Source organism: Saccharomyces kudriavzevii, assembly GCF_947243775.1.
Source record: "Saccharomyces kudriavzevii IFO 1802 strain IFO1802 genome assembly, chromosome: 3".
NCBI classification, from domain to species: domain Eukaryota; kingdom Fungi; phylum Ascomycota; class Saccharomycetes; order Saccharomycetales; family Saccharomycetaceae; genus Saccharomyces; species Saccharomyces kudriavzevii.
In genome coordinates this window covers 310,631-336,563 of record NC_079274.1, presented here as the reverse complement: position 1 = coordinate 336,563, position 25,933 = coordinate 310,631, and the positions used below count along the sequence as shown (strand labels likewise).

The window sequence follows — 25,933 nt, the reverse complement described above, 5'->3', positions numbered from 1 at the left end:
TTGCTGTTGATAACTAGTAGTTTAGTAAGTTGTCATAATTAAGAATAAGTCGTTCTTTCTCAATTTATATAAGAGAGGCATCTAAAACACACGCTGATTAGACATGTCAACTACGTTCAATATAATAATAAACTAGGAAATTTACTACAAGTCCAATGTAAAGACTCATATCATTTATATGTAAATTCCAAGTTAATGTTCAATTGAAAGATCTTTGACTCCGAGCGCACCCATCAATAAAATGTCATTTCAACATTCTTCACTAGGAAACAAAGGCTGCTTATGTGAATAATGACGAACCTACCTGTTTCAACATTATTTTATTTTTCTTTACTTTTAAGTGTCTAAGGAATTCAAGCCTAATGGGACTTTGTCGTATTGGTTCTCCTGTGACCAAGTCTTTATTGATGACCCAGGGCGAATGAAGTGTTCAAGTATTACGCTTACGAATATGAACAATCTTTTAGTTCTCTTTGACCACTGGAGATGAAGTAAGAAAACTGAGCTCAACAATTAAAATGCCAAGAAGTAATTTTGAAGGTACATATAGCGAAAAATATTTCCTACTTAAAAGTGAAAAGACAGGAGGTTTTCTAGTCTCCTAGGATGATTTTACTTTGAAAGAAACTTGAAATATAATATGAGTACTTGAAGGGTTTGCGAGAAATGGTCAGATACCAGGAAGGATAGCAGAAGAGATATTACAGATTTTGTCATCGAAAAGATTAAATATGAATGTAGCTTAACGGAAAATACAAAGACCTCCTTGAAGTACAATGGAAAACAGCCTTTTGCATTGCTGGCAATAAAGTTCAAAAAGGAGATTATCGACGACGAACTTTTAGACAGCCATACCTGAGTCTTAATTACCTCAAACAACTGACATTTGAGATATGCTTCGTCATTATTGTCGAAAGATTTTAAATAAATCGACGTTATGTGAAGCCTGTGATCATATCTCAGTTCATCTATTGCAGATATATTGGATGTATTAATAAATTTCTTTAACGTCGGTTGTAGGCGAATCTTTCATCCTCCAAATATCAGGGTAAATATTATAAGTTTTGCATAATAATGCCCATATATAGTTTCCTTGTATTATTTATCGTGTTCTCTTTTAGGAAGTAAGATGTTATGGCTAGAAAATGTGCAAACAAAATCGAGCTTGAAACCCTTTTACTGTCCAGTATCTAAAAACTTCAGTGTGCCATTCAAGGCTAATAATTATTCCCATCTATATATTTTCTAAAATAGCTTGACCGCATATTCTCGTAGTCTAGTTTTATTCTATCAAATAACTAAGAAATTTTGTCAAATATAATCTTATTTGTCTAACTTGTTTATGAGTTTTCATCAATTGAGATCAGAAATAGGTGAAAGGTCTAGCCCATCTAAATTAATAAGCTCTTCAATATGTTCATTATAAAGACGACTTGCTTCGCCATAAAGAGTATGTGCCAGTTCATTGGTTATATTGCTAGTATCAAATCTAGGACATTTATGAATTATTTCCATTTCCTCTCTTTTTTTCTAAGCCTAGCTTTTATATCCACGATTAAAAATTTCTATTGCCAACATGAAATTGACCATTTTGGACCTCTTTATAATGGAATATAGTTTCTGATACTGTGGATTCTGGACAGTGTCAAATACGGAGGAGAGCTTTTCGAAAACTCCTTTAAATGAAAATAAAGTGTCCGGAGAGACATTTAAATCACTAAGACCTAGTCCAAATAGCTTATCATCTGTAGAAAGCAAAAATCCGTCTTCAAAAAGTGTTATGGAAAAAAAGACCGTATAAGTCCATAAGCACCCTAATAGGTAGATAATGAAACATCAAAATGCTTGAATATAGGTAGAAAGGTGAATATGAAACTTGTTCCAATAACATATATGGGTCTCATTTTATCCAATTGATAACAACGTATTAATGTGGCAACTTTACAGACGATGATATCATGACCTGCTTGATAAAGCTAATTTTAGTCTGCATATCAACTACTTTGCAATTATCGTATATTTTTACTACCATTGAAAGTAATGGAGATAGGATAAATGCATCATACAGCTGTGACTCATTTGAAATTCTAAAACTTGTATGCGTGTGTATCGGATTGAATGTTGACTCTAGAAAATTTATCAACTCGTGAAGGTCCGGATCTTCATTTCGATAATATAATGCTTTCATCCTTTTCCGACCAATGCTTCGGTATTCTTTTAGCATGTTTACCCTATCCTTATTTTCCTCATTTGCAACTATTTGATTAAATTTTGATATATCAATGTACAATGGTTTCCAATGTTGAATGAACACTCAAATCATGGAAAATGCATCAGGACCAGACATTTCGGAGAATTCCATCTGGTTCTTTCAATGTGGAAATTTGTGAAAAAAACTTTTGTAGTTTTCTCATCAAGTCCAAACAGATACTGATGAGACTAGATGTGACGAAGTGGGCCTTCTTGGACATCATACATTTTGAGAGTGCGGACTAAAAACTCAGAACCAGTGGGACCACATAGGATTGTTGATGTCTGTGCCACTGACGTTAAGCTGAAAGTTTTACAATGCTTAAATCTGGCAATGAGCTAAATAAATCCAAATATAGCATTTGCGTCATATCTAAAATCAGAGCAGAAACATTTCCAATTGTAAAACAGCCATTAGAAGGGGAAATAAAGTCAAGAGTTTCAACTATTAGTTCCTTGTCCAAAAAGAGTTAAAATTGATGTAGGGGGCTTTCAAAAATTTCAATTAGACATTTATTAAAGCCCCTAGAGGAGAAATGTTCTCACAGATCTTCTTTTCTTTTCGGCTCTATCCTAACAAGTTGTCCTTTCTTGAAAACGAGTCTTGAAAAAAATCAGTGGGAGCTGAATTAGAGAACATTTTGCTAATTTCGGGCCTTTCAGTACTCAGTACCGTCTGAGAAATCCTCGAACTAAAAATAAAAGTATTTTCTAAACTCGAATCTGTGGGGACTTGCAATATCAAAGTTGTTCTCAGCAAAATGAACATTTGAAAACCAATCAATAGTCGACTACCATACTCTAGAATGTGTAATTGACATAATCAGTTCATTTCTCAAAGTTATTATCTTTCTGCCACCGCAAACTATAATGCTTCTTTTTTCTATCCACTACCGATTTTTTCTTTAAAATGCCACATAAAGTGTCCAAGAACTCATATATGGAAGATCTACTCAAAAGTATGAAAGGTCAAAGAATAGGAATGAAGATACAAGAGAAAAAGCCGCTGATCGACTTAGAATAGAGCAGTTGGAATTCATTGGTGCAGCCGGTATCATACTTATACAAAAACGCAACAATAACTGATAGGTTTAATTCAACCCGAAGTGCAGTAATCTGGCTGTCAACGTCTCGACAGTCATTAATATATACCCTTCCGAGGCTATAATTCCCTCTTCTTGATAAAAAAAACCATGAAATGTGAGGTGGGGAAACGCATTTTAGGGCCAAATAAAATAAAAGGTTTCCAAGTGTTCTGAATTCATTGATGAATATTCATCCTTTTTGTACCTGAACGGGACAGCTAAGTTTACTGATTTATAAATAGTGAAAAAAATGGCACTCTTCTTTTCATGGGACTCACATCATTGCAGACATGAAAGATATTATCGGAAACAGGAAGGGCCATTTTAGCGGCTTGATTTGATCAATCTAATTAGCTTTCAACATTATTTTCCGCTAGCAAGAACCTACTTGAAAGATTGCAAGCGTCTTATTCATTATATAATCGTTCGTTTCCGAGTCAACATTTTTTTTTCTTTCTTGGGAGCTTTCCAAAGGAACAGAGGTACGACCTCTGGTTTTTATACTGCTGAAAATACCAGAAAACATCAGCAATGTCTATACGAGCGCATATTTTATGATTCTTGTTTTTTCAGCGTGATCATTAAGTGGGATATTACTACAGTCATCTAAAAGAATGACCTTCGACGACTCAGTACGGAAATTGTTCGCAGCGGATGACGCCGCTTTCCACAGTTTAAGTCACGCGCGATATTGGCATGGTGTTTAAGTGATCATTCGCATATATAACAGACAAGAGCAGAGCGAGGTGCCAAAATGTCCGTCGATATTTGTTCACTTGAGACTAAAAGACAGTATACATATAAGAATTATGACGGTTGCACATTCTGTTGCTCAGTTAACTGCTGAGGCATACCCCAAAGTCAAGAGAAACTCAGATTTTAAAGTTCTCGATCCAGCAGATTTAGCGTATTTTCATTCAATTTTGTCCAATGATGAAATCTTAAACTCTCAAGCCCCTGAAGAGCTTGCTTCCTTCAACCAGGATTGGATGAAAAAGTATAGAGGCCAGTCCAATTTAATTCTCTTGCCAAAGTCCACTGACAAAGTGTCCAAGATTATGAAATACTGTAACGATAAAAAACTGGCAGTGGTACCACAAGGTGGTAACACCGATTTAGTTGGGGCCTCTGTTCCGGTATTTGATGAAATTGTTCTTTCTCTGAGAAATATGAACAAAGTCAGGGACTTTGATCCGGTTAGCGGGACTTTCAAATGTGACGCAGGTGTGATTATGCGTGATGCGCATCAATTTTTACACGATCACGACCATATCTTCCCATTGGATCTGCCTTCGAGAAACAACTGCCAAGTTGGTGGCGTGGTCTCGACAAATGCAGGTGGTTTGAACTTTTTAAGATATGGCTCGCTTCACGGTAATGTTTTGGGTTTGGAGGTAGTGTTACCCAACGGTGAGGTTATTAGCAATATCGACGCCTTGAGGAAGGACAATACTGGTTATGACTTGAAACAATTATTCATCGGTGCAGAGGGCACTATCGGTGTCATTACTGGTGTATCTATAGTTGCAGCAGCAAAACCAAAAGCTTTGAACGCCGTATTTTTTGGTATTGAGGATTTTGACACCGTTCAAAAATTATTTGTCAAGGCCAAAAGTGAATTATCTGAAGTTTTATCTGCTTTTGAATTCATGGACCGTGGTTCCATTGAATGTACGATAGAATATTTGAAAGATCTGCCTTTCCCTCTGGAGAACCAACACAACTTTTATGTTCTTATTGAGACTTCAGGCTCCAACAAAAGACATGATGATGAAAAGCTGACTGCTTTCCTCAAAAGCACGATAGATTCCAAATTGATTTCGGAGGGTATGATGGCGAAGGACAAAGCTGATTATGATAGACTTTGGACTTGGAGGAAATCTGTCCCAACTGCTTGTAATTCTTACGGTGGTATGTACAAGTATGACATGTCACTTAAATTGAAAGATCTATACTCCGTATCTGCAGCTGTGACGGAGAGGTTGAATGCTGCTGGCTTAATTGGTGACGCACCAAAACCAGTTGTTAAATCATGTGGTTATGGTCATGTCGGTGACGGGAACATCCATTTAAATATTGCGGTAAGAGAATTTACAAAACAGATTGAGAACTTACTGGAACCATTCGTTTATGAATATATCGCATCAAAGAAAGGTTCCATCAGTGCTGAACATGGGATTGGTTTCCATAAGAGAGGCAAATTACACTACACCAGAAGTGATATTGAGATAAGATTCATGAAGGATATTAAACGTCACTACGATCCAAATGGAATCATGAACCCATATAAGTACATTTGAACTTTGTTAATTCGTAACTTTCGAAGGGCTAGACTTTTTGTTTACAGTTTTATAGATTTATATATATACATATATATATCAACTGATTATTGATCAAAGTTAATATATTACAAAATATTTATCAGAAGCTTGCTTGTCTTAAACGATTCTTGGAGTAAAATTACCCCTAAGAGACATTTTATGTGGAAAAATTCCTGTTTTTTCTGGATCTGCAACCAGTAGCTCCTGGTTGGGTATTCCAGCTAGTCTTCCTCCATTTCTCTTACTACACTAGATGTTCTGTACTAAATTCAACTTGTTAATGTAACATGATTATTGGTATAACCTTAACTTTTTAATATCAAATATACGCTAAAGTCTTCCAGTCTTTGTTCAAAAGAATGAGCTTAATCCTTTAAAAGTCAAATCGCATCCAGTTTTTTAGGATACCATCAGTGAGAGGGAACTTATACTTTAGTTATTCCTTGAGATCTATGCACTATTTTATTAGTTTTCATTTGAAAAATATATGTTCATAAAGCAAAAAACTGAATGTATTCACCTGTTTAGCTCTTAATTCGGTGCTTTACTCAGTGTCTGACTTCTAACGCCTATTTCTTACAATAGTCGAAACTGCAACCTTGATTAACCCTAAAACTTAATTAAGTTCAACAAACATTCAGCAAAGAACTTTAGAGCGACTAAAATTGGTAAGGACTCACCAAAACTATTCCCATCGATTTGAACTCCCTCGACCATATATGTGAAACGTCTGCTATTCCAGAACTGACGAGAGACGTTTTTATAGGTGTTGATGATTGAAGAACAACGAAGCCATTTTGATATTATGAAAAAAAAAATGGCTAGAACAGAAGCTATTCGGGAAATTTTATCTCCAAAAAACAAAAGTTCTGCTTAAAATATTCTACGGATTGTAATCCAATAAGATATATTCCGCACCCTCCCTATCGAGGACCTTGGATCTTGGATAATAGTCTTAATAATCGTATGCCCTGGCGGCATGTTCAAACTTGAGTCTATATGTAACCAAAGGTGGACGTTGATAATGCCTCTACCAAATACAACTACAGCCATACTCTGCAACTTCATGCATTCATCCTGATGTTGTTGGCGCAAAAAGTTGCGATCTTGCTTATGTGTCATAATATAGTAAGATTACTGGACATTTTCTATAAGTTCTGTAGGAGTACTAAATATAGAGCTACTCTTTTTATGTAGAGAAACTAGTCCTCGTATGTACTTGTTGATTTAGGGCTACTACTTCATGGTCATCCTGTGCAATACCTTACTGAAATGCCATTAAAATATTGCTCATATATCATGCTTTTGGGTTATCACATTTATCAGACGCTACTATAGAAGTCTTCCCAATCCAGTTCATAATTTGCATATTTGATTCAGGATATATAGTACAAATATGATCATGATAATGTATCACTGATGCATTACTCACAATTGGCAAGTAAACCAGTTCTAACTCTATAAAATATAACATATCATATCACAAGCGCGTAGAATAACTCAACATACTTTGCTTTTACATAACTTAAAAGAAAGGCACAGTAATCTTGCCCCATTGCGAATTTAGAGGTCAAGGTATAGTAAATATAGAGAAAGAGTTGATAAGTTTGCAAGCGTAATGGTAATCCTATAACCACAAGGCAAGTCAAGGACCAAGCTGAGAATAAGAGGAAGAATTTCCAGGTTGTCGATCTTTAAAAAGAAGTTTTGCATTTGATCATGTTTTTCATGTACCATTACGTTTGTGAGCGTTATTTTATTTATCAGCATAATGCAGAATTACGTTTCATCACAAGATTTATGTAACTCTAACTATTGGAATGATGCTGAATCCACATGGGACACTAAAAAAGTGACGATTATATGAAAAGGTCTTGACAAGTTATCTTATTGTTGAATTCAGATAACATAGGAGGTGAAATTAGTGTCCGGAGCTTCTGAGACAAGATACTAAGTTTGCTAAATGCAGAGGCAGAGACAACTTCCTCTTGATATTTTATAACTGTGCAAGTAGGCAATACAAGGTATGGCAAATATTCTGTCAACATGGTTATATTAAAAATATTTATGCTCCTTTGATAGTCATAAAGAAGAACGGAACGACATTCTAAATGCCGCTGATAATTATCACTCTCAAGAATACGAACCCAACTGTTTCAGGCAAAATTTTTCAGACGATGTTCTGCCATCTCTACACATTTTTTCTCTACTATAAAAAATTCCAAGAAATTGTTCCTCAAAATATTCATTTAGAATGTCACAGTAGGCATGCATGTAACCATACAGTTCTACTATGCCGTTAGGAAGAGATAATTCAAATGAATTGTCGAATGTACCGAAAGAAAAAATTGACAGAAAACCAGCAGAAACAAAAACAGCCGAATTCTCAACGGAGGAAAGGTGTTATACTTCTTCGCGATATTAGTATAACAGACTATGATGCAAGATTAGGCCACGTCTATTTACAAGTTTCATTTTCATTCTTTTTCTTTTACTTTTTCTTGTTGAGTTTGTAAGAAAAGTTCTTCAAGCATATAAATATTTATGTACTGCACTTTCTATCTCTTTCCAATAGCTTTGCCGTCCAACTTTCCCTTCTCCATGTAACCACCTAGCTATTTTGTTTTTCTTCCTTTTATTGCTATGTCTGCTACAGTTTTGATTTCTGGGGCCTCAGGTTTTATCGCTTTGCATATTGTGTCACAACTGCTGAAACAAAATTATAAGGTTATCGGAACTGTGAGATCCAACGAGAAAAGGGCAAAACTGCTAAGACAATTTCAGCACAACCCTAATTTATTCTTGGAAATTGTTCCTGATATTTCTCAGTCAAATGCCTTCGAGAATGTCTTTGAGAGACATGGCCATGAAATTAGGTATGTTTTACACACTTCTTCTCCCTTTTATTATGATACCACCGAATATGAAAATGACCTCTTAATTCCTGCATTAGAGGGCACAAAAAATATCCTGAATTCTATTAAGAGATACGCAGCTGATACTGTGAAACGCGTCGTTGTAACTTCGTCTTGTACCGCTATAATAACTCTTGCCAAGACTAGCGATCCTAGTGTAGTATTTACAGAGCAGAGTTGGAATGAGGCCACATGGGAGAACTGCCAAGTTGATGGGATAAATGCTTATTTTGCTTCTAAGAAATTTGCTGAAAAGGCTGCCTGGGACTTCGCAAGAGAGAATGCAGGCCATATTAGGTTCAAATTGACAACTGTCAACCCCTCTCTTGTTTTTGGACCCCAGCTTTTTGACGAGGACGTCTGCGAACACTTAAACACCTCTTGCGAGATAATTAACGGCTTGATTCACGCTCCAGCAAACGGCACCCCTTCTGATCTTCATTCCATTTTTACTGATGTAAGGGATGTGGCTCAAGCACATCTGTATGCTTTCCAGAGAGAAGACACCGCTGGTAAAAGACTAGTCGTGAGTAACGGTAAATTTGGGGACCAAGATATCCTGGATATTCTAAACAAAGATTTTCCGCAATTAAACGGCGTCATTCCTTTAGGTAAGCCTGGAACAGGTGACCAGGTCACTAGCCCTGGTGCAACTACTGACAATAGTGTAACGAGGGAACTACTTGGCTTTGAATTCAAAAGTTTACACCAAACTGTCCACGATACTGCTGTACAAATTTTGAGGAAGGAAAACAGGCAATAATCATATATCATACATTATTATATATTACTATCATTATCAAAAGTCAGTAAAAAACAAGGAAAAAAAAAAGCACGTCCATTCACTTTCTGGGCGAAGGTTAAATTTCATCTTAAGGTGAAGAAAGGCGCTCAAGTCGTGCTACTAAAGTCGGTTATATACAGTGATTATTGGGGGAAACAGATCGTCTCTGTTCAAGCAACTTTTGCCACCGTTCCATAATATTGGTGTGCGATCTTTGTATTATATGAAGATTCCCTTGTAAAACGAATTTTTCGAACTTTTATTTTTGAGATATGTGATACTTAAATTGAGATGAGACGAATTCAATTAGGCATCCAAACAGTGACCACATCACGTGTTGAAACAAGTAGGTTCATGATTATTCGTATGAGTAACCATAGTTATAGTCTGGGCACTTGAATGACAAATGGCTCATAAAGTACACTTTGTTCCAGGATGAAGGATGTAGAAATGGCATTTTATTGTTGGTTGCACTCGGGGTCAAAGATCTATTAATTGAGCATCAACTTGGGCTTTATATATAAATGATATGAGTCGTTACATTGGACTTATTGTAAATTTCCTCGTTCATTATTATATTGAACATACTTAACATGTCCATTTGGCGTGTGTTTTCGATGCCTCTCTTATATAGTGTAAGAAAGTTTTCCGCTTTTATTCTGGATTAATACTACTAATCATCAACATTATGTTACATCAAGCGCCTGTTTTGGTGCTTCCTGATTTTCATAAAGCATAATGTGAAATGTATGATTATTAGCATTTTATTGAGATATTTAGCAGTAAATGTGGTCATGGCTCTAAATCAGAGTACTTGTACAGAAATGCTGGGTCTGGGCATATATGCATTATATTCACTACTGGTACATATGGCTACTTAAGTGCATTCTAAAAATTCGTGTGTCGAAAACAAACTTTGATACATCCTCTATTGCGTTGAGCCTATCACTTGAAGTGTAAGAGCATTTCAGTCGAACCTGAATTTCTTTTTGAAATTAGAATGACAGTATAATTACCTTTTTTAAACAATTGTTCTGATTGTTTTCTATTTGAGAGCCTTTTCACCAGTATTTCTCCAATCTTTGCTGAAACTGCTTAAAATTACACAATTTTATGTAATGATAAATACGATAATTGTTAACGCTCTGTATTGAGTTATAAATTCCATGAAGTACCGTGAAGCTCTCATCATCATGTAAAGGAATTGTAAGCCTTGGAACAGTATTTTTGCAACATTTCAGTCCATTTTTTTTTTTTAATACTTTTTATTTCAATAGTAGAGGTTCATTACTTATGACTAGAATTGGCTCTAGGTTAATTGTATCAATTATATCTTAGAAGAGTTTTGTAATAAGCAGGGAGGACAAACTATAAATCTTCTAAATTTCGTCGTTACAGACCGGAGTTAGGTTATTAGAGCCAAGTTTGTAATAAAAAACCGTTATACGAAAGAAAGGTGTTGAAACAATAATCAACTATCCATTAATTCCTAGTACTACTGAATAATACATTCATTCATGCAACTAGAAGATTACCATATACGGTGTTATGAAGATGATGCAAATTATCAGACAAGTAAAATAAAATTCAGGACCGCCATCGGATTTAGTGGAGGCGGCAGCGCAAGGTTTGATAATGCAATAGGATCAATGAATAACGACGTATAAAATGAAGGAAAAATTAAAAATAAAATTATGTAAAAATTGTCTACTTCCTTTCATGGATTCCTAAATACATGAGGAGAACTTTTGGTATATTCTACATACATGATATTATTAACTTTATCAAAAATGGAATCCCAACAATTGTCAGTAGATTCTACCGAACAATAAAAGAACAATAGACACTAGACGAACGACGTTTAGTTTTCGATTCTCAACTAGCAAAATCTAATAACATTTGAGATAATGTAAAAGAAAATAAACTTACTATGTCAAAGAGTAATATTTGTTATCAATAAACATTACTAAAGATTATATTTTAGGAATTGTAAAGCAATTAAAGTTTTCAATAAAATAAGAGGACATTTCATAAAAATTACATAGAGAAATCTGATGTTTTATATAGATGGTATGATTAAAACAGGTAGTGGTATGCTTCTCATACGCGTGCTATCAATTCGAACCTCCCCAGAAATCATCATCACCGATTAGTGAAACCGAAGAAAGGGCTATTAAGGCTCACATGCGACAGCTCAACATTGCAGGTGACATCGTTTTCCTTTGATCAATTTTGAAAGGTAAAACGAGGTGGTGCTGAATCAGACAGAAAGAAAACAATTGACTTATAGCAGATCTTCCTCGGAATTCGAGTTTCTTTTCTCAGTCAGGAAATATCATTTCTAAATTGACTGCAAATGAAACAAAGCACCTTCTTTGTGCACGAACGCGTTCATTATGAAGGCAAGATAGCACACTGCTACATAAAAAATAATAGTTTATTTACTTCCGACATTTCTGAAAGAAAGGTACCACGTCCAACAGAATATAACGGTTAAGAAGAAAAATGATCTCTGTGTACTGTTTGCTTTACATTTTTTTCCCAATTGTAATCATTATGCTTAGCATATATTGATGTCACTAATGTTTGTCAGGTTTTTCAGCGTTTGCAAGAGATTAAATCTGCTGGTTATTTCAAGCATCTTAATTTGACATTCATTTTTTAAAAGCAGTAGTATCTTCAGAACAAGACGGTTTGAAGCTGATGATAACAATCTTTAGGATATAGAGATTCTTAGTTGAATTGGAGAATATTACATAGACTCAGTATGTCAACTCATAACAACCCTGAGCCGCATAATTCCGAGACTGATTACTATACAGATATAATGCACTTGATAATGCGTGCAGAGGATGAAAAAGGGAAAAATTATGCTAATTCGGTCATAAAGAGTTCCGCAAATTATGCGCTCATGTCGGGGTTCGTCGATTAACCATTATTATGATGTTTTGACTTGCAAAAAACAAGAGATGATTAAAATATGGTGGGCTGGTTTATACTTACTAAATGCATCAACTCCCGACCAATGCATCGATGATGTTCAAGTAACATCTGAGAGCACCTCGTTCCAAACCAAAAAAAATAAGATGCATGAAATCATTTATACATCGTCTTTTTTGTTATCACCAAAGTAAATAAAGGGATTGAGAGGTACCTAGGAACTTTTTTCCTGTCAAACCAAGCACCTTGGGTTTTCCCTTACCCAATTCTTGCAACAACAGATTTCGTGTAAACATCAATGCTTTTATGACAAATTTGCAATTCAAATTCATGTTGAGATACCTTTCATTGTTATTCACAGTGTTTTGACTATTCACCCTCTTTAGATCGATATTCGCACTAATTTCGTCAGAACTTTTACAATAAGGGACAATTGCTGATTCTCCGAAAACTTTATTGCAAGATTCGCCATAGTAAAAAAGTGATTTATCTGGATATGCCAGCATCTATGCAAAATAATATTGCATCTACACTCCGATGTATGCCTACCCATGTTAGCTTCATACTGAACAATTCCACTAATAGCTTTATCCTACAGTCATCAGCCAGACGATCTGGTTTACTATGTTTCAAACCAATGGTCAAAAAAATGCGTACATAGCAAGGTAAAGGCAAATACTATGACTATCAAAACAATGGGTGAAACACTTTCATAATGGAATCCTAGAATAGCCTGGAAACGTTGATGAAATGTTGTATAACTAGCTTATTAACTATGTTGTGTTCTTTGAAGTACAAATATAGGATTTTTGTTGTAAGCTTTTCAGAAGTAAGATACAAAGAATTAAAGTTTGAGTAAGACGTATATTTGACCTATGCTACATCTCTGCCAGATCTTCTTGAGAAAAAGTAAAATGGTAAATGGATAGTAATTGTAGGGTAAAGATGAACATTTACAAGTTGAAGATTTTCTCAGAATTTATAAATAAAAAATATGCGTCGTAAAATTGAGTTGATAATAAATTCACGGATTTGCATTATAATGAGCATATTTAGTATGTCCAATCGTGTGTGCTTCATATCGCTGCTGTGTGTGATTTGAGGAAGACCTGCTTCAATTATTTATCGATACTACAGACTAACTATTCAACAAAGAACCAGGTTCAGTTATACTAGCGCTCATTTGGTCTTTTTGAATCTCTTGATAATACCAAATTCTTGTCATTCGAAATGACTTTTATCTGAGAGTTAGTGCTGATTAGAAGATGACCCGAATAATGAACTTTTGGGGGAGATTTATTTAAGATGCGTTTGAACAGTTGGCAGCACTTGTGAGTGGTTCTTCCTTCCCTGCAGAAAATATCCTCAAAAACAGCTACATGATTAACCAGTCGCATTCGCTGAAGGTGACACATACATCACTCTTTCAATCTCTGAATTTTTAGAAGAGGAATGAGAGAATTTCAAAGTAGTTATGAAAAATTGAAAGGTTGGGCAAACTCTTAAAGATACCGCTAATCGGTCTCTTCAAGGTACTCATGGCACTTACGTTGTGAATTCGCTGACAGGTTCCATTGTGAAGAAAGCATAATAGTTGATGCTTCGTATAGGTTGGTCACTCTAGTTGTAGGTTCACTTGTTTCCATATCATCCGGCCTTTCCCTGACATTAATAAGAGCTGAAAAATTTTTGGTTTTATAAAGAGTCCAATTCGCCCAAATTACACTTACGATTAGATGATATTCATCGAATCCGGCTGCCTCATCAAAATCAAGAAATCAAAATACGCCTCTAAAGGAACAGTATTAGACCATGCACTCGAAGAAGCTACAGTATCATTGGTTAAGATTTTAATTAAGTTCACCATCAGAAGAATTGAGTGTCTGTCATACCAAAGTAAAAAAAAGGCCCATAATAATACTTTTTACATACGCTAGCGCAGGGAAAGATTTTAATATCGCTTGAACTGAATTTTACATCAAATTATCAAACTCCGAATGTGGCGACAGCATTCCAAGGGATCAGGGAAAGCTGCACGAAAAAGTGCACATGAAGAACATGCGTGCTTGTGCAACGTTCTCCAAATATCTGCTCAGTTTAACTTATATCCAACTTGGCCAGGGAGGATTTTGGAAATTGAATACACGGTTATTTTCAACAGTTCTTTGCAAAAAGGATGAAAAAGATGTAGACCGATAATTGAGATCTACAAAATTGGCTAACCATCGTCCATCTCGAATACAAAGTAAGTGCTTACATTTTAAAAAAAATTCTTCGATACTCAGTCTATATGTAAAGAAAAACAAGCGACGAAAGGGCACAAATTTATAAAGAATCCAGGTATCCATAATTCACAAGTTGCGTTCTTTCTACGGTCAATGCTAAAACTTTAACAGGTACATCGAAGAGTAAAATCGCTCCCAAAAGCTGGACAGCTAAATTACATGATGTTGATGCTTCCGATGAAATTTTCTGTATCTGTAATGGTACTTTTATTGCAACAATATTTATCATTCATCTTTCAAAGAGCAGTATATACTATCATCACAACATATTGCACCATAGATAGTCGAGTTTAAACTGCCTATGACGTGTCTGCCTTTCATAACGACATAAGCCGCTAAGTGGCCACTTCTTTATCGTTCGTTGTTTTAAATGAAGCAAAAAAGGTCACCAATAAAAGCGCTGAATCGATTATGGCTTTCCTAATCAGATATTCAACTAAAATCTTATTATCACAGAAGTGTATTCTAATGGTTACTATTGATTTTGCAATTCGATCCACCAATTTCGGAAAATGTGACAGACCATCCTGGCATATCCGCATCTAATTTGCTTACGTATAATAAACGATCTCGTACACCTCACACCCCTGGTACGGTCATTACCAAGCCGGATGATATTACTTAACTAGGAGTATATATTGGAATACTTACGTGCCCGGCTCTGAATCATCTAATTCATAGCGACGTGATGATTATAAATATGTTATTCATATATATATATATACGCACTCCAGATGTGGCTCGTTATAGAAATGAAATTTGCAAATTCGACGGCACAAAAGTACGTCCCAAATTACAATCTCATGATCACAGTGACGACAACATGAACCGAAAAGCTCTTTACCTTTGTACATTTATTGTCTGTAAATTATCTTGTGGTTGATATATGGTAGAGGTTATTAAGAGGGGCTACAAAATTTGGAAAAATTAGATTAGGCAATGGTGGATTGATAGAAAACGAAAGTACCGGAGGTTTTGTTAGCAACATTGTAAGATCAGCATTCTACGTATTTTGGAAAATAGGGTCTCATTTCCATGACGCAGTGGCAAAAATTTCACATGTTGTTTCCAAAATCAGACGAGCATAACGGATCCAAGCCATTCATCACTGATCAACGATCAATTTTTGAATGAAGCAGATATCTTGATTGCTGATCATGGCAAAGACGTGACTAGTGTTGCCGACCGTGATGATAATTTCTGAAATCAAGGTGAAAGATACGTCGAAATATGAACAATAACACACATCATTTACGGATCAGCGATAATCCAGATGCATCACCGGCACCTAGTGTAGAAGATACTCAGAAAGCTGGCCCGGCAATTGGACCATGATCGATTTGAGTAAAGGAATACTTTGCATAGGTTAGACAACTCTGTATAGTATTTGGGAAGAAAGTAAAACAGAAGCCCTTTCTTATATAACATTTTTCAAAGATGCATCTGTCACTGCAATAATCAAACGATTGTTTAGGTCCTTCTACATTACACTGTGCTATATATATATCTAACCTACTATATTCTACGAAGAATGATGCGCTACGCAAGTTTTATCCTCATGAATATGATATCGATAAACCCTGATTTGCAAATCCTACTATCACATCAGCATGGGTAGTAACTCCGGGCTGAGGCCCCAAGTAAAACAATCAATCATCTGGAAAAAAAATTGGGGCCTCCTACAACCTCATCGAATCTTCATGAAATTATTGTCCCATTTTAAATTTTGGACTGACCGCATATCTTACAAATATCGTAATTGATCGAGCAGATTTATAATATTAATATATATACACATACATACCCTACTATTAACTGTCAAATCTTAGCTTATGTCTTTTCGTAAAGCCTTCAGTTTCTATGGGTTATCATTCTGAAAATTGTTGCACTCTATTTTGGAATAGCAGTGTAGATACCGTCTGCGGACAAAGCGCTAGAGATGGCTGGTCTCAATCTGGTGGAGTACCATGGGACACCAGTGATCATTCTGGTCACTTGGTCTGGAGCAATACCGGTCAACATGGTGGTGAAGTCACCGTAGTTGAAGACAGCTTGAGCGACTTCGACTGGGTAGGTTTCAGTTGGGTGGGCGGCTTGGAACAAGTAGTATTGGGCCAAGTGAGCTCTGATATCAGAAACGTATACACCCAATTCAACCAAGTTGACTCTTTCGTCGGATTGAGCCAGGGTGGTAGTGGCTGGGGCGGCGGCGACACCGGCAGCGATAGCGGCGACACCAGCAGCAATTGAAGTTAATTTGACCATTGTATATGTTTGTTCTCGATTGTTTCTTTAGTGGTGATATAGGTTTAACTGGACAGAAAAGAACGGGGGCACATTGTCAAATATAACCGTTCAAAGCTGCCCTATTTATATAATTTCTTTGGCCAGTTCGCCAGTACCCAAACGAATTAGTGAACCTCACCATTCATCCCGCACTCTTTCCCATCTTACCTCTCGCACCCATATTCATTGTCACCATGGAGATGTGCCTGTCTTTGAACGACCTCTTTCACAGCTTTCGTATATGAACGCACGTTTTGCATTTTCCATATTCTCTCGTATGCACCAAAGATGAATGCCAATTTTAGGGGAGCCGGGGTACCTTAAAAAACCCTTTTCCGTGCCTGCGATATTTCCTTTTTTGGCTAAATAGAAGATCCGAGTTTAGTTTGGACCCTCGTTCAGAAGCCCATCGTCTAAGCCCAGATTAATATGAGCTAAACGGTTGCCACGGAAAGGTAGCAGCTTTTACTTTCTCCAAATTGAAATCTGAAAAATTGGGATGTGTTATGAATCGTACCCCGTAGGGGTATATATGATTTCGTACCCAGCAGCAAAGCTGTCGATTAACTAGTATATGGAGTCAATGTTCCAGTCAACATGATGGTTTTTTTTTGTTATCCCGCATCAAGGTTATCAAATGCGTTGGGAATCGTACCTCGTAGGACTACGACTTTGTACACCATCAGTAAATTGTTGGTAAGCTTGTATACTTATAATGTGCGGGAAAAAAAAAATGACAGTATTCACTAGGTAATATCATAAGGATGAAAAATGTTGAGACAAGTCGGGGCAGGCACTGAGTACCTGCATAACGGGTACTATCGACGCCCTTATACTATTTATTTCTCTTTCGCGGTGAGGAAGAGAGAAGAGAGATGCTAACGCGCAGAGTTAATTAACGAGGATTGTTTCAGATATTCTCTCTCAGCGCATTAGATTGACGGGAGTATATATGGTGGAGCAATATAAATATATTGCTCAAATTTATGTTGCATGACTCTAATTTGGTGTCTTCATAGTTACTAAATTAATGAGTAAATACTCATATGTACACCAAAAACTCACTGGCATAGATTAGCTAAAATACTTGAAACAAATCGCGTTAGTTTCCCAGCACCGAGAGAATCTGCAGTTGTTTTCCTTTAAGAAACTGAGTAAGCTGTTTCGGTAAGGCACGCTTAACAGATTATATTCGAATACAATGGAATAATACTGGGCATAATAGTAACAAATTAGCAGGTGCGATTGAACTATGCCATCCACCAGTCACTTTTTACCAAGCAGTAAGCGGGCACGGTATTTTTTTCCTCAGATACGAAATACTTGAAACTTGCAAATCTCATAATAAAACCAAGTAAATCGATCTTTAAAAACGTCCTTGTATAAGGTAATCTTTCTGAATTGAAGATATTTAAGGAACAGTAGGCCTATGCTCTTCTCGTTTTCGACTTGGCATCTTTCATATTGCTAGCGTGGGGTACCAAGGGATATTTTACTTTAACCTTCAATCTTCATAATATAGTTCAGAAGAGCATCTGCGTCTGCCAACCAGAAAAATGGTGCCGAAAGCGCTCCGTCCATTATGCAATGGTCAATCACTTAGTTCGTATTCTTATTGAACAGCAAGTGAGAAGATTTCTGGTGGCAAAGGCTCGTTTGGCATTTCCACATGTGAAGGTAATGTTGAAAGTCCTATTAGCCTGTTCTGTCGAAATAGTGACGGTTATCGTCATTGCGTTATTCTTCAAACAACTGATATTTATTCACAGTGAGGCAGCAGCGTGATGTAACAGCGGTTCATTCGCATATTAGTTCCTTAACATGTAGTCTTGCTTTGTGCCCAAAATCTAGAAATGTATTTGAGAGATCAAACCCATCTCAGATTAAAAGCAGTGATTCTAGGTAGGTTACTTGGAGATTTCCTATAAGAAATTATCAAGCATATGTACTATGTGATTTCAAAATCTTGCACAAGCTAGATCATATTTTTTTTCATTTGACAAAAGTTTATTAACTGACCATTTGATTTATTTAATGACTAATATGTAAATGATAGAAAGTTGTACTCAAATAATTAATGTGCTTTTTTAGGTGAATGAGTTTTGAATTTTGAGTTATAAAAGATGAATATTAGGATCAGGTTTAAAGTTGGCAAGTACATAAATGTGTCTGAAAATGTGATATTCTGATAACGAGTAAAAAATATAATTATCAATCAATGTTGTTAACAAAAGTTCTTTTGGGGGTCGGTACTATATTTTTGTTCTAACATAAAGTATGCATATCTCAACTAATGATGTTGAATCTTTGAATGTTTTTTTTTACGGCGACAATATGTCAAAGATGTGGACTGTGAAGGCACGAAATTGGACGTCATTTATTTCAACTTTAACTACAGAACAAGGAGTTCTACATGTCGTCTTAAAGCGTTGTATCCTAATTTAAAGGTGCCTTGCAGAATTTTTAACTGTCGAGGCTATAGGATTTTATCAAAAGCCGTATGTCTTTCGATGCTTGGAAATCCCGCTTCAACATTTTTATTGTTGTAACCTTCTCATTCAATACAATAGTATACTGTCTAATTGGTAGTTGCTAGCTTTCAGAAATAGAAAGAATAAAAGGGTTGTAAGATATTGCAATCTTTAATTAACTTAGATTTTTCAGCATACGTGATCATGCATTAATGTAATACCACAACAGAAATACACATTAGCAAATACTAAAAGGGAAAAGAAATGAATAATCGGATTAGATACTATATCAATTACGGTATTTGACAAAAGCTCAAGTCTCTGCCGGACTCTACACCTTCATTTTTAGCTGATAAATGTATGATGGATCCTACAGAAAAAAGAAATGAGTACGAAAAAGAGAATTCCTCTATATAGTCCAACTTTTATTTAGGTAGAGCCCTGCGCCTCGGCCTTTCGTAGTTTAAATGACAGTATATTCTGTTCTGGTATAATTTGAGGTAACCGTATATACAATAATAATAATCTCAGTATGTTGTGCTTGTTTTCAATGCTCAGTAATTAATTATCTTTTCAACACGTATTTCGCATAAGTACGATATCTTTAAAAGAATTTGTTCAGATTAAGGATTTCTGACTTGCTTCTGTTTCTACCAATTATTAAGTTACCTACTTGAGATGGCTTTCAATTGCGGCGATAAACAACCAGAGTAAGAAAAAAACACAATGGCGTATCAAAAAGTAACTAAAACGTTGATAACTCATTTTGTCGCAGACATACTATACTTGAAAATCGTAGGGTCTTTGGAAATACTTTTTTTTCTTATCAATTTCCTTGAGCCTCAGAACTACTTTTGGTGTATACATATGTCATACTAAATTAAACACATTAATCATCTGTTCATTCTTGTTGGAACAATAATCAACTATCCATCAATTACTAGTACGACTGATTATTACGCTCAATCACGTAGCTAGAAGATTATCATATACGGTGTTAAGAAGATGACAAAAATTATTAGATCAGTGAAATAAGATTCAGGACAGTCATCAAAGTTAGTGGAAGCTGAAGTGCAAGGATTGATAATGCAATAGGATCAATGAATAACGACGTATAAAATGAAGGAAGAAATAAGAATAAGATTATGTAAAAGTGTTGATTCCCTTTCGTGGATTCCTAAATCCATGAGGAGAACTTCTAGTATATCCTATATACATAATATTATTAACCTTATCAAAAATGGAATCCCAACAAATGTCACAAGACCTGAATGGTCAATAATTCTTTTTTAGGTGTTTGTTAAATGTGGTAGCGCGAAAGTATGACTAATTCATATTTAGTAATTTGGTGACTAATACTATGAATCACCAATATGTGCTCATAGGACAATATTATACATAGAATGAATTGTATGAATACCATAAGAGGATATTCAATATGTTGACTACATAATGTCTCAAAGACTAGACTTCAATTCCTTTTTGCATCAACAGTATTACAGTATTTTTTTGGTACTCATTAAATACAAAAAACTATAATACTTTGAGACTTTTAAAGAGATCTGACTCCTAATTGAACCAAAATATTGAATATCAATTTATTTCGATGTCCTTAAAGTATGACAGACCCTGGTTTGCTATATTTCAAGCAATCCACAATTCTTGATTTTACTCGGCCCGACGCACTTGCAATATATTGAGAAAGTATAAGAGATTGGCAAAGATTCTTTCATAATATACTACCTTATACGCTATAACGCAGCGCAAATCTAATAGGCTGTTGTTACCCTTGTAGAGTCAAAGCGGAAAGAATTTAAGTCATTTACTTTGGCGGCAATACAGTAGTAGGTACCATTTTTCTACTCACCCCCAGAATTTAGCATACAATAGGCACATGTTCACTTTCCAATATATCCTGAGGTATTAGTCTTCAGTATGTAGCATGGTATAGGAATGAAATATAATAAAGATACAATACTATGTTCGTTTATATAGATCCCATAAGAGGGAATCCAATGTATTTATTACATGATGTCACAAAGGCTGGAACGCGAATCCTTGCGTCAATATCTTCATCAACTGCTCGATACGCTTTTTTGTATATACCCGACAGCTCCTTTCCAAATTTTCTGTCGGTAGTTCTCTATCAAACACGCTGCTCCCAATTGTCAAGCTTCGGCTTCTATTTTTTCTGCACAAGATTCTTTTTCATTTTCTTCATGGTACGTCGTCACACTAATAGTTGCATTAAGGCATATATTTATCCATTAAAGAAATTATTCCTTAGTATCGTACATTTTTTGTACTCTAACACCTATGTCATGGTCGCATTTCGTTTTTGTTGGAACAATAATCAACTATCCATCAATTACTAGTACGGCTGATTAATACATTCAATTACGTAACTAGAAGATTATCATATACGGTGTTAAGAAGATGACAAAAATTACTAGACCAGTAAAATAAGGATCAGAACAGTCATCAAATTTAGTGGAAGCTGAAGTGCAAGGATTGATAATGCAATAGGATCAATGAATAAAGACGTATAAAATGAAGAAAGAAATAAGAATAAGATTATGCAAAAGTGTTGATTTGTTGATAATTAGTAGTATTAATTAAGAATAAAAGCAGAAATCTTTCTTATACTTATATAAGAGAGGTATATAAAACACACGCCAATTGGACATATCAAGTATGTTCAACATAACAATAACCTAGGGAATTTACTATAAGTTCAATGTAACGACTCATATCATTTATATATAAATTCCAGGTTGATGTTCAATTAATGGATCTTTGACTCCAAGTGCACCCATCAATAGAACGTCAATTCAACATTCTTCATCCTGAAACAAGGACTAGTTATGTGAATAATGATGAACTTACTTGTTCCAACATGATTCCCTTTCGTGGATTCATAAATCCATGAGGAGAACTTCTAGTATATTCTATATACATAATATTATTAACCTTACCAAAAATGGAATCCCAACAAATGTCACAAGATTTTAATGGTCAATAGTTTTGAATACTATCTTCACTGATAATATTAGGTCCTTATGTTGTACTAACGGATAGGAAAAAAAAAAGTTTTGCTGCAAGCTATCTAGAAGTAGTGCATAAAAAATTTATTGTAAAAACGTAGCCGACTCTTTTATATATCTATACCGCACACTTCTGACTAGTACATTACTGACACTAAACTTTTGGGTCAGTAAAAGAAAGAAAAAAAATGAAAACAATGAATGCTGAAATGAGAGAAAACAACAATTTGTTGCGAATTACATAGAAAGTAAGAACAGCTGTCACTTTCGTTCAACGGCACATGATGGGGTAACATAATAATTCTTTGTCGACGAGGCGGTAATTCGGACGAAAGGATTTAAAAAAAAATAATTGCTTCCAATCGGATTTGAACCGATGATCTCCACATTACTAGTGTGGCGCCTTACCAACTTGGCCATAGAAGCTCAATTTTATGACTATTCCTCAAACACATTTCCTCATCAAATTATTTTTAAGATTTTTACCAAAATCCTGAAAAAAATTTACCACGTGACCCAGTTGCTTTTCAGGCGTCATAGCACAACATCACGAAATACGGCACCGACCTCAGCGGTTTATACTCTGGGCCATTTCCTCACGTAACCCATAATACTTCACATCTAACCATCCTTCATTTCATCTCTGCCTCCTGAATAACAAACCCTTTCACTCGCCACCTTCTCATGTCATTTCTATCCTTCAAATACTAACATCTTACTTTGACACTACCACGTGGCGCTACCACGTGACTCAGCACAGTTTAGTGGTTCACAGCCTTGGCAATTCCCCCATCGAACCTACCTAGATTACATCTAATACGTCATAACGCATACCTGCCTCCTAAACAAAATATAAATTTGCTCATCGTCACCACACTTTCTTTATATTTGCCAAACACTACAATCTATTTTGTTAAATGTATTAACGTAAAAGTATGACCCATTCATATTTGAGAATTACATAATTCATAATATTAATTGTATTGGTAATTAGTAGTTTAGTAAGTTATAATAATTAAGAATAATTCGTTCTTTCTTAGTTTATATAAGAGAGGTATATAAAACACACGCCGATTGGACATGTAAAATATATTCAACATAACAATAAACTGGGAAATTTACTATAAGTTCAATGTAAAGACTCATATCATTTATTTGTAAATTCCAAGCCAATGTTTATTTGAAAGATCGTTTATTCATTTCAAAATTTTTCTTTGGGAAACAAAATATAAAAAAACATAAACAAATACGGCGAAATTAAATATTGTCAAATTACAATAAGAAGTTAATTATCTATTGAATTGGCATTTCTTTATGATAAATACTTCCTAATGTTTTAATTATAAATGATTCAGTGGCCAAGCCTCACTTGTTTGGATACTAAGTCAATATTATATATTATGACCATGTAATGGCATCTAGATATGCACATAGTAATAAGAGTATATAAACAAACATTGGAAACAAGACCAAGGCAATGGGGATTTTTCAACAGGATAGCTATACTGACAACATTCAGTACTCGAAAGATAAACAACCTCCGCCACGACCACACTCTATAAGGCCAAATGTACAAACACATCTTCCCAATATCCGTCACCACGTACTTCAGCATAATTATTCGTCAACCACTCTACAAAACCAAAACCAGGGTTTATAAAATTATACTGTTGCGGAAAGTTGAAGGTAAAAGAAAAAACCCGAATATGCATTTTGAATCATTAAAAACGAATTTATTTAGATCTCATACGTTTATTTATGAACTACGAATTGTTAGTATAGGATATATTTAAGCTTGATTTTTCATACTACATACCCAAACTCTTACTTGAAGCGGAGTAATGCCGCACTTCTTTGCAACTTCTTCTTTCTCTTTTGAATTAAGGCTTTGCTTTTTTCTAAAAACCTGTTCTAAAAATGCCCTTGCTTGAGGTGATATTGATGATTTTCCCTTTGGATTCTTTTCCTTCTTGATATCATGATATATTTCTAACCTATTGTTAGAAATATTTTTTTGTAGCGTATGTTGTTCTACTTTTGTCAAATTACTTTCCATTATGAACTAAATTATATTGTTAGTAATTGTTTTAAATTGTATCCTCGAAAAACTAACATACATTATAAAGATTATTAGTATTGAGATTGACTTCATCAATCTCATTACCTAAAATGTTAAACAAAGTTCTGTTAATGTTCTCAGCTATAGTATATATATCGTTCATGTCGTATTTCTTGCCTTTCTTTGATTCAAGGAGATGTTCTGTTTCACTTTTCGTTGTTGGTGGTTTTATGTAATTTTCCCGAAATTACAAAATTCAAGAATAAAAAGCTCTTTTCTATTTGCTGTAATTTACCTAAGTTACCAGAGAGTGTAACAACAGAAGAAGAAGTTGAATTAAGGGATATATTAGGATTCTTATCTAGGGCCAACAAAAACCGTAAGATTAGTGATGAGGAGAAGAAGTTGTTGCAAACAACATCTCAACTCACTACTACCATTACTGTATTACTCAAAGAAATGCGCAGCATAGAAAACGATAGAAGTAATTATCAACTTACACAGAAAAATAAATCGGCGGATGGGTTGGTATTTAATGTGGTAACTCAAGATATGATAAACAAAAGTACTAAACCTTACAGAGGACACCGGTTTACAAAAGAAAATGTCCGAATACTAGAAAGTTGGTTTGCAAAGAACATCGAGAACCCATATCTAGATACCAAGGGCCTAGAGAATCTAATGAAGAATACCAGTTTATCTCGCATTCAAATCAAAAACTGGGTTTCGAATAGAAGAAGAAAAGAAAAAACAATAACAATCGCTCCAGAATTAGCGGACCTCTTGAGCGGTGAGCCTCTGGCAAAGAAGAAAGAATGAGCCCGAAAAACAAATATGTATATATCTGTGTAGAATATATATATATATTTCGCAAAAATACATAAACAATCAACCCTCTCCTCAGACACTACTAAGATGTTTGTACTGATAGATAATGTCCTCGCCTACCTTCTTGAACAAGACGACCAATTTTATGTTCCAGCCCTGCATTAGCTCTTAAATGTAGTTATGTCGTTATTCAAAAGATATAATAGGCCATGCCAGGCCTTCATTTCCAGTCTTCTTGCTGTGTGTGGGTGTGCATTCGAAAAATACTATATTCGTACTGACTGATATTCAGAGGAAGAAGTATAAAACTTCATTTTCAGATATCAGAAAGGGTTCATGGGTTTTTATATCATTCAAACACATTTGTCTTTTCACTCACTCTAGTTTGAGATACATGTGAACTAAATCTTACTGAGAAAAGTGTTGACGTTGTTAAATGGGGTAACGTAAAAAGTATGACTACTTCCTATTTAGTACTTGGATGACTCATACGATGGGTCATCAATACGCGGCCGTATAGGATAATATTATATAGAACGTATTGTATTTCCTAAATGGAGATGCAATGCTATATATGTTTTACATAGATACTATAAGAGGACATCATGTAGTCAATATATTGGGTATCATCTTATGGTCTATAAAACATACATAGCATTGCATCT

General features: G+C 35.2%; 4 protein-coding genes and 1 non-coding gene across 5 annotated transcripts; 2 read left to right on the top strand and 3 right to left on the bottom strand.

The window, feature by feature from the left end:
* Positions 1-4,144: 4,144 nt before the first annotated feature.
* Positions 4,145-5,635, top strand: DLD3 (D-lactate dehydrogenase; the record flags this gene model as incomplete). Its single annotated transcript, XM_056232128.1, has 1 exon — positions 4,145-5,635. One exon carries the CDS (start codon positions 4,145-4,147, stop codon positions 5,633-5,635), a length of 1,491 nt encoding a protein of 496 aa, XP_056086438.1.
* Positions 5,636-8,299: 2,664 nt separating this feature from the next.
* Positions 8,300-9,334, top strand: SKDI03G1550 (carbonyl reductase (NADPH-dependent); the record flags this gene model as incomplete). Its single annotated transcript, XM_056232127.1, has 1 exon — positions 8,300-9,334. The coding sequence occupies one exon, from the start codon at positions 8,300-8,302 to the stop codon at positions 9,332-9,334; it is 1,035 nt and encodes a 344-aa protein (XP_056086437.1).
* Positions 9,335-16,470: 7,136 nt separating this feature from the next.
* On the bottom strand, positions 16,471-16,845 carry SKDI03G1540 (SRP1/TIP1 family protein; the record flags this gene model as incomplete). Its single annotated transcript, XM_056232126.1, has 1 exon — positions 16,471-16,845. The coding sequence occupies one exon, from the start codon at positions 16,843-16,845 to the stop codon at positions 16,471-16,473; it is 375 nt and encodes a 124-aa protein (XP_056086436.1).
* Positions 16,846-22,734: 5,889 nt separating this feature from the next.
* Positions 22,735-22,807, bottom strand: Skdi_3.trna10T. The gene has a single exon. It is a non-coding gene; the product is annotated as a tRNA-Thr (tRNA).
* A 1,307-nt stretch (positions 22,808-24,114) lies between these two features.
* On the bottom strand, positions 24,115-24,603 carry HMRA1 (Hmra1p; the record flags this gene model as incomplete). Its single annotated transcript, XM_056232125.1, has 3 exons — positions 24,115-24,144; positions 24,198-24,443; positions 24,499-24,603. The coding sequence occupies 3 exons, from the start codon at positions 24,601-24,603 to the stop codon at positions 24,115-24,117; spliced, it is 381 nt and encodes a 126-aa protein (XP_056086435.1).
* Positions 24,604-25,933: the final 1,330 nt, after the last annotated feature.